This window comes from Brassica rapa, chromosome A06 (assembly GCF_000309985.2).
Source record: "Brassica rapa cultivar Chiifu-401-42 chromosome A06, CAAS_Brap_v3.01, whole genome shotgun sequence".
NCBI lineage: Eukaryota > Viridiplantae > Streptophyta > Magnoliopsida > Brassicales > Brassicaceae > Brassica > Brassica rapa.
In genome coordinates, this window is record NC_024800.2 from 2804435 (window position 1) to 2813647 (window position 9213).

At 36.9% G+C, this 9213-nt stretch overlaps 2 protein-coding genes across 3 annotated transcripts; one reads left to right on the plus strand and one right to left on the minus strand.

The window, feature by feature from the left end:
• Positions 1-3234, plus strand: LOC103871495 (YTH domain-containing protein ECT4). 2 transcript variants are annotated; one of them, XM_009149747.3, is made up of 7 exons: positions 1-179; positions 486-632; positions 692-765; positions 842-1234; positions 1387-1872; positions 1959-2171; positions 2261-3234. In XM_009149747.3, exons 2-7 carry the CDS (start codon positions 536-538, stop codon positions 2822-2824), a joined length of 1827 nt encoding a protein of 608 aa, XP_009147995.1. In that variant the 5' UTR covers positions 1-179; positions 486-535; the 3' UTR covers positions 2825-3234. The 2 variants fall into 2 exon arrangements, with proteins under 2 accessions (XP_009147995.1, XP_009147997.1); XM_009149749.3 differs by having other exon boundaries at positions 9-271.
• A 288-nt stretch (positions 3235-3522) lies between these two features.
• Positions 3523-6459, minus strand: LOC103871496 (polygalacturonase At1g48100). Its single transcript, XM_009149750.3, has 6 exons — positions 5986-6459; positions 5503-5670; positions 5170-5214; positions 4875-5082; positions 4656-4737; positions 3523-4231 (listed from the first exon to the last, which is right to left on the minus strand). The coding sequence occupies exons 1-6, from the start codon at positions 6394-6396 to the stop codon at positions 3727-3729; spliced, it is 1419 nt and encodes a 472-aa protein (XP_009147998.1). The 5' UTR covers positions 6397-6459; the 3' UTR covers positions 3523-3726.
• Between the last annotated feature and the right edge of the window lie 2754 nt (positions 6460-9213).

Sequence of the window (9213 nt, forward strand, 5' to 3'; positions counted from 1 at the left end):
TTGAAAACGCAGCGTTTAAGCACCATCAAAGCTTAGGGGGAATCTGCCTTTGCGCGTCTTCTGGTTTTCTTTTTTTCCTCATTTTCTCTTAATTTATCGAATCTCTCTTCTCCCTCTCTCATTCTAGGGTTAGGGTTCCGATTCCGCAGAGATTTCTCCCCCTTTTTTTTTGTCAACTCGTAAGCCTTATTCCCTTCCCCTCTTTTTACCTATTTGAATCAATCGAAGAACTTGTTAGGCTAAGCATGTCCTGATTCTCCCAAATTTTCTGGCAATTCGCCTAATTTCACCGTGTTTTCTGTATATATGCGAGTTATTTCAATTAATTAGCGGTTAATTAATTGAATTATTTATCGAATCTTTCATTTTTTTTTAATTTGTTATTGCCGGGGGACATTGTATTACAAAAGAATCTCCGAGCTTTGAAGTTAATTTCTTTACGAATGTTCATGTTTTAAACCTTTGTTTCTTGTCTTAATTTGCAGGTGTTTTTGTGTCCAAACAACATTCTCTTTGATAAGTTAAAAAGAAAGCAATGTATACCTCCGAGGGAGCCCAAGCCCCTGATTTTGTTGCTGACCAGGGCATCTATTACCACCCCGTTGATCCCAATTATGCTTATTATTGTACAGGTATGTATATCTTCATTATGCTATCAGTTTTGAGTTCTCTAATTTTTTTTTTAATTCAGGTTATGAGTCACCCGGCGAATGGGAGAACCATCAGATGTTTTTTGGTGTAGATGGTTCACAACTCCAGTACCAGGTACCAATCTTAAGAAAAGACTTCTCATTTCATTGTTGATCTTGTTCTCCTCATTCATTGTTTGTTTACAATCCAGGGTGGGCAGAATGAGAATTCTCCCTATATATACTATACGCCTAGCTATGGATATGCACAGTCTCCTTACAATCCCTTCAATCCTTACATCCCTGGCGCTGATTCTCCTTTCCAACAATACTACCCTCCTCTTCCTCCTTACCAGAACGTTGCATCGTCTGGAGCCTTTGTTCCTTATGCTGCAGCTCACCCTGATACCGTCTCCAGTAGCTCAGCGAACTCTTTGGTGGAGACTGGTTCAGCAGCCAACAGGAGAGGATCAAGGAACAGAAACGCTTCAGCAGCTGATGGAATCCAGAGGAACGCCTCCGAGAAGCCAAGGCCGAACCCTGGAGGACAAAACAGATCACTATCAACTGAGAAGAGAGTTTCTACGGCGTTTCCGGCCCTCCAGGTAATAGTTTGATAATAAGGATGTTAATGATGAGTATATACTTGCTTTTATAGTTCTTAAAGTGGTTTGTTACTGATGACATTGCCACACCTTTATATAGTATATAATATTATTCTGATTTTGACTTTGGACATGTGTAATCAACTTTGCAGGGAAAAGCTATTTCTGTTAGTACTCAACCCGTTGAGGCTGTTTCCAGTAGCAGAGTCTCGTCATCTGGACAACTAGACATTGCTCCTCCACCTGAACGTAATGGTCTTTCATCCACTGCGACAAACAATAACAATCCTCGTCCCAAGCTGTATGGTGTGCATTCAAATATAAGTTCAAGATCGAAAGGACCGAGAAGTCAACTTATTGTTAAAGCTTACACAACAAAAGCTGGAAATGCTGACGCTGAAGGAAACATTGTGATCGATCCTAATCAGTATAATAAAGAAGATCTCCGGATCGATTACACCAATGCCAAGTTTTTTGTGATTAAATCGTATAGTGAAGATGATGTCCACAAGAGCATCAAGTACAGTGTCTGGTCGTCTACTTTGCATGGGAACAAGAAGTTGCAGAGTGCATATGAAGACGCTCAGAGAATAGCCACCGAGAAGTCTTGTGAATGCCCAATATTCTTATTCTTCTCTGTGAGTTTTTTTCCTTACTTATGCTAACCTTGTTTGTGTTAAAACACTTTTGTCGCTTATTCTGATGTGTTGCTTTTCTTCTTTAGGTCAATGCTAGTGGTTTGTTCTGTGGCATGGCTGAGATGACTGGTCCAGTTTCTTTTGAGAAAGACATGGATTTTTGGCAGCAAGACAAATGGAGTGGAAGCTTTCCTGTCAAATGGCACATTATTAAAGATGTTCCTAATAGCTATTTCAGGCACATCATATTACACAACAATGAGAATAAGCCGGTCACCAACAGTCGAGACACGCAAGAGGTGAATTCTCCTGCTAGCACTCGCTTTGAAAAGATTCTCTTCAATATTGTAATACTTAGAGCTAAGCTATGGTTTTGTTTGTTGTGCAGATAATGATGAAACAAGGTCTGGAGGTGCTAAAGATATTCAAAGGCCATGCGGAAAGGACTTCGTTACTTGATGATTTTGCGTATTACGAAAACCGCCAGAGAGTCATGCACGATGAGAGAAACAGGCTGCCGTACAGAAGCTTCCTTAGCCCTGTACCTGTACCCAGACCAGATTTCTCCGACAGAAACAAGAAAAACTCTTCTGAGGATCCTTCGAAATCAGACGGGAATGAGGAGACCACCACCGTAAAGGAAGGTACTAAAGAAGATACTACTACTCTCATTCAGAAGAAGATCACCTCTCTCACCGTTAGCCCCACTGATACAGACTCCAACCCAACCACTGGTTCTCACCTCAACCAGAGTCAAGCTAAGTCTAAACCACCCCCCTCTGTCTCTGACAAGAAGACAGACCCAGACCCTCCTGAAGCGGTTGATTCTCCTCTTTCTGAAGACAATGACACTGTCAAAGTTGGATCATTGCCCATCAAAGTTACCGGGTCTCCTCCAATTGTAACTGTGGGTACTATTCCTCTGGACCCCAGCTCACTTCAGAAGAAGTAAGCCCCTGGATTGGTTTATTATCTCATCTGTCTCCTTATATTTGATCATCCTCTTAAAAGTTAATCCCTGCATTATACTCCTGCTTCATCATATATGCCACATGTGGCGTATGAGGAGAGGCTTCTGTTTATATAGCTGAGAGTCTTGACTGGTGACTTGAGAGAGTTCGCAATTATGTCAAACGCCAAAAAAGAGTATCGTTGGTTTGCGGTTGGTGGTTGCGTTTTGGTTATTTTGGATTTGACCGGAGAATTATTGCGTTTTGAGTACTTTTTCTGTTTTAATTTTTCCAATTGTGAAATTCCCAGTTTTACATTTCCTTGTATGTTGGCGTTCTGTTTGGTCATTTTGTTTCAACTCAAAATAGTATTCAAAATTGGATATCAAGTATTTTCTTTTTCTCGTCAAATGTTTTCCTTCTTTCCAATGGCATTTGCATACTCTCGAATATTAACTGCTAGTTCATAATCTTTTCATGAGTTCATACATCTTTTCATGAGTTCATGCGGATTTGTTCACATCTTTTCACCCTTGTTTTTATATCCCAAAAGTTTAAAACCAAATTTTCCTCAATTTGAATATAGTTGCAGACTTGCACAAGTTTAGTATTTAACCAAGTTAAATTAATGACATAACCCAAACCTAAACCGACTGGAAAAAACTACCTATAAACCACTGTATGAAACGTCTGTGTTTCATTACTCGATGCAAAAGAAATATTAAAAAGCCCATTAGCCCATATATGACGAATAGGATAGATAAAATATATAACGGACCATATAATAATAAGCCCATCTAAAAATCTCATCGCACATATAAGGCTTCTACTAAAAGGCCCTACAAGGGATAGCCCATATACAACTAAAAATCAACCTCCATCCACGTGGCAAATTAACAACCGTTCAGCAACCCGGATTCGAATTATAGCCTTCCTCCACCACCGGTGATCCATCAAGCAAACAATCAATTGGCGGAATTGTCAACGTCTCTTGAGTCCCATAAGCGTTCCAACAAAACGGATCATCCACGAGCTCTCCTTCCTCGGGCAAAAGCTCGACCTCGGACATTGTAATGTTTGTACAAGCGACGGTGTCGCTACATGCGAAGTGAATTGGCGCGCTTCTGACGTCGTAAGTCCCTTTGATGTTACGGTACTGGACGTCGAAGACTCGAACCGCGGACGTCTCGTTGCGGCACTCCTTGGATTGGCAGTAGTATTGATCGACGATGATGCAGTTTAGGACGTTCTCCATCTGGATGTTCTCGAACAGGAGATTAGAGACGGATCCGGTTCCGCCTTGCCATGTTTTGACTCTGAGGCCGTTGTCGGAATCGCGGATCACGGTGTTTCGGACGGTTATGTTGGAAACGCATGCTTGAGAATTGTGCACTCCTAAACTCCCGATGCTGCGTTATATAACACACACAACGCAAATAAATAAATAGTTAGATCGTTGATCAAATAAATAAATAAATAGTAAGATCAACTCAGCTAAAAGAACTTCACATTTGAGTTTAGACCTTAATCATACTCGTAATTTATTACCCGACAACATTAAATTATTACAAGTGATAATTTTATATAGAAAATATTTAACCAAATTCCGAAATGTTTACATTATTTATTTCTTGTCAACTAGTTCCAAAATTCGACTTTCAGTAGATCATTCAGCTAGTATCCGTGATCCATGAGACAACAGACTTCGTTGTGGGATCAATTCTTTTTCTAAGGGTGCAAATTCATGAGAAAATGTAATCAATTCAAGAAATTAAATCAAATTAAAGTTAAAAAAACATTTATTTTGTACAAAAAGAATTAAAAGATAGAAACCTGATCCCGTGACTGGGCCCACAAGTGACACCTTGAATGTCAATGTCTGAACAACCAGTTCCAATAGAAATGCAGTCATCCCCTGTTTCAATGTTTCATTCCCGATTAATATACAATACGTTTCCAACGCTACATTATTGATTGTTACTACTTTTATAGAACCTCTTGTCACGTTCAATAATATTCGACTAGACAAATAAATATACAGAATAATCGTACCGTTGCTAACGACAGAGTTATGAATGGCCACTGATCTGGTGTTCCCGAGATGGATACCATCAGTGTTGGGACTGAGTTTAGGAGATGAAATCTGGATATCGTTGATTGACACTCCTTCGCATCCGTCGAATTTCATGTGAAATTGCGGGCTGTTTTGGATTCTCAATCCTCCAACCTCGATGTTGTTGCTCATGAAGAACCGAATCATCTAGAAAAGCAAAAAGGAAGGTGGTCATTAGACCAAATTAAACCGGTTTTAGATTTAGCGATTTGGTTCTGAGTTGATTCGACTTACAGTTGGACTAACACATGGTTCGGACGACGATGATCCGTCTGGTCCCTGAAAACGATAAAACACACATAAATCTTTTAATTTATTTCTTGTTTTTTTCATATATCTATATACATGTAAAATCAGAGCGGAATAATAGTACGGTTTACTTGTCCCATGTTCTATTTTGTCACGGACTCAAGGTCATATTTGAAATAGTTTTTAAAAACATTTATCTTTTCCAAATGGAAGAGAAACAAATAATCAGATATATTTTAATATAGTTTGTTAAAATAGTTGTGATCCGGTGAAAAAAAGTTAGTGGCGAAAGTTATAGCTAGGTCTGAAAATAATTACCCGATGAGGCTTGCAAGGTAAGTCCCACCATTTTTGACCGTTGCCTTCGACGGTGCCTTTGCCGGCAAACGTGAAACCATCGAGGCGGTAAAAAACTAACCATTGACTTTTACTGTCCTTCTCTGGCCACTCCTCTGGTCCATCCGGAGGCATTAACACTCCATCCAACTTCACAACCCAACAAAAGAAAAATCATGTACTGAAAAGAAAACTACATGCTAACCAAATTTAAGTAAAAATGGTTATTATTATTACTGATTTAAAAAGATTATTCTTTTTTTTTAAACACTAGCTTTATTCTTTTTTTGTTAAAGGGTTTTAACAAAGATTATTCTTATTTCAAAAATTAATTGATCGATTTTTCTGATTATTCTTGATAATTTGTTACGACGACCCTCACATAAGGAGGTGAAATATCTTTTTGTTTGTTTGTTAAAGTAACTTTTTTCTTGTGAAGAGGAGAAACGCTTTTGGGTTGCTCACCTGAAAGACGAGTCCCGGTTTACATGGACCGGAGAAAATAGTGGAAGTGATTTTAAAAACGCCGCCTTCAGGAGCTAAAACGACACTGGATTCAACAGCACAAGCGGCTTTCCACGCATCTTTAAATGCTGCCGTATCGTCACACGAGCCATCACCTACTGCCCCGAACGACGTCACGTCAAAAATGCATCCCGAGTCTGAATCTCCTGGAGCCGGGTCTGGATTCGGGTTTGGGTACGGGTCAGAGGGGACTTGAGGTGGGTTAGCGGTTACAGCTGGAGGAGGAGGAGGAGGATCCGAGAGACCGCGTCTCTTGTGGTAATGAAATCTTCCTCGTGCAACGTAGATTAATTGACCAAAGAGGAGAGTGGAGATGAAGTAAACCACGAGAATGCCACTGAGAATGCGCATTGTTTGATGAAAATGAATAAGAAGAATGAGAGAGAGAGAGAGAGAGAGAGAGAGAGAGAGAGAGAGAGAGAATGCTAAGAGAGGAGGAGAGTTTTGAGTCTGTTATATAGCAAAGCATGCCAAGCACAAACACATAGAGACAATGGAGTTTGAAGTCTGTGGAGGTGACACGTGTTGATATATGGTTGATTCTTGGAGTCTATCTACCCATGTTGTTTTGGGCTTGAGATTTATGGTATACTTTAAAATATACTCTAAAAATGTTTTTTTTTTTTGTAAAAATTCTAAAAATGTTTTTACGACCTTTCTTTTCTTAAACTTCGACTTGTCTTTTACGACCTTTTTACAACAAACTTAATGTTTTCTCTGTATATCAAATTTTAGATCATCTATAAATTGATACAAGGGTAAAATATTAGGGGGTATGTCGTCGTCTCGTCATATACCCATACGATTTTTGATTGGTCAAGTGAATACATTTTGAAAATCTATTTCAATAGCATAATAAAAAAATATAGTAAAGGATTCATATATTATTTTGTGTATCCTAGTTAAAAACCTTTTACTGTTTAAAAGGTAATAGATTTCTTCTCTAATTAATTATGAGTTGTTTGATATATATTACTTATATTTGCTCAAAGTTTTTCCACGTTTGGAACACGTGTGCATGAGATGTATGACATGTAATGAGAGAGAGAGAGAGAGAGAGAGAGAGAGAGAGAGAGAGAGAGAGAGAGAGAGAGAGAGAGAGAGAGAGAGAGAGAGAGAGAGAGAGAGAGAGAGAGAGAGAGAGAGAGAGAGAGAGAGAGAGAGAGAGAGAGAGAGAGAGAGAGAGAGAGAGACCACGTATGATCGTCTCAGCAAAACAACCTCGTAGACTGCCTTTGTTAAGTGTTTAATTTCTAATGCAAACAATTATGTCACACGGTTAGAGTACTGTTTTTGTAACTACGGTAAGTGTATGGAAATATATTTATCTCGTGCGGTCAAAGTGATCTCACGTCCCCTATGCGGCTATGCCTCTAAGCCTCTAAGATTTCATTTTTTTTAGTTTTTTTTTTGAACCTAATACGTGATTAAAGTACAATCTTAAACTTATAAACAAGCAGAACATGTATAAGCCCTTTTTCAAAAAGAGAAAAGAAAAACCAGAACATGTATACATAAAAAAATTGGCTGTGAGGGTTTTAGATTTTTCTTTGTACAACAGCTAATTTTATATTGGTTAACCAAAAAATAGTTATCTAAATGTAGTGAGACCTAGATTTTAACAAATCAAATGTTATTGTCTTTTAACGTGAGCTGTTACAGTAGCTATATCAAATGATATCATGATTTTTTGGAGGATGTGACATGAGTTACCATCTGCTTATATTGATGAGTTATAAATCTGACTCATCTTTAACTTTTTTTTTTTGTTTTGAACACACGACTCATCTTTAACTCAATGTTAACAATTATGTACAAAAAGATATCTAATAGTAAATACTATGTAGAGTACACTTTAATATAATCCTTCTGTTCTATAATATTAGATTTTATAAATATTATTAATATTTTTAGCTTAAAATAGAATAACAAATCATAAATAATGCACTAAAGTATTATTTGTCAACTTTTTCATTAAAGTTAAAATACCTTAAAAATATCAAAACATCAATTTTTCTCCAAAACATCTTATACTCCCTCCGTTTTTTCATATAAGTCGTTTTAGAAAAATTTTTATGTTCCAAATTATATGATATTTTTGGTTTTCTATGTAAATTTTATCAACACTTAATATTATATGACCAATGATAATATACTTTTTATTTTATTATTGGTTGATTTGTGGTTATGTAAATAATTAATGATGTTTTTGTTAAAATATTAATGATTTCTTAATCTATGTGCACAATTCTAAAACGACTTATATTAGAAAACGGAAGGAGTATTATGAACAGAGGGGCATATTAAATTTTGGTTATATGATTTTTCACACATTCCTTAAAATTTGAACGAATCAGGCGTCCTAAATATCAGATAACTACAAAAACGTTACTAGTACTTGTGTAGTGTTTTAGGTAATTTTGACTTACATAGCTGGTACTTATAATACAAATGGTAATTTTTTTTTCTTTGAGCAACATAGAAATGATAAGCATCCAATGATAAGAGCACATAAATATATGTAGTTAACCCTTTCGCAAATATATATAGCTAGACATACCAAATGATTAGAGCACATAATGTTGAGAAGACTGATTTGAAATCTTGTGTATACAGTCGTGATGCGTGTGTCTGTTCAATAATGAAAGGTCGCTTTGTTCACTTTTCTTCGTAATGCTATTGTTCGGAGCATGCCGACGTCACGAATCATGTATTTTTACATGGCAGACTTATAGTTTTGTTTGCCATAGGTGTGAAGTTTGTATGCGTCAATACTAATGTCGGAAACTCGATAGGCGTGTATCTTCGGATATAGGGTCTAATGAATTGTGAAATAATCGAAGATTAGTCGATGATTAATCAAAAATTATTTATGTGTGTTATTAATATATATAAATTTATATGTATAACTATCGAGGTTTTAACATTTTTTTTAATATTTATATATAAATAGATCAAACCCGAAACAAACATTCAATGTCAACATACAAACCGGACTCAACCAAATTGATCTAGATCACATGTTTACAAATGGTAAAACCTCGATAGTTATACATATAAATTATACATAATCACATGTTTTTAACTATCGAAGTTTTATCATGGTCCAGCGGTTTAGTGTGTTGCTATAATATGTCGTGGGTTTGAGTTGGATAAAGTGTTGTTTGC

Bases quoted from the DNA above. Each gene is read 5' to 3' on its own strand.
- LOC103871496 (XM_009149750.3), bottom strand. From the start codon at position 6,396: ATGCGCATTCTCAGTGGCATTCTCGTGGTTTACTTCATCTCCACTCTC. The intron at 5,215-5,502 runs GTAATTATTTTC...TATCGTTTTCAG, and splicing joins TACCTTGCAAGCCTCATCGG to GGACCAGACGGATCATCGTC. The intron at 5,083-5,169 runs GTAAGTCGAATC...TTGCTTTTCTAG, and splicing joins AACCATGTGTTAGTCCAACT to ATGATTCGGTTCTTCATGAG.
- LOC103871495 (XM_009149747.3), top strand. From the start codon at position 536: ATGTATACCTCCGAGGGAGCCCAAGCCCCTGATTTTGTTGCTGACCAG. The intron at 766-841 runs GTACCAATCTTA...TTTACAATCCAG, and splicing joins GTTCACAACTCCAGTACCAG to GGTGGGCAGAATGAGAATTC. The intron at 1,873-1,958 runs GTGAGTTTTTTT...TTTCTTCTTTAG, and splicing joins CAATATTCTTATTCTTCTCT to GTCAATGCTAGTGGTTTGTT.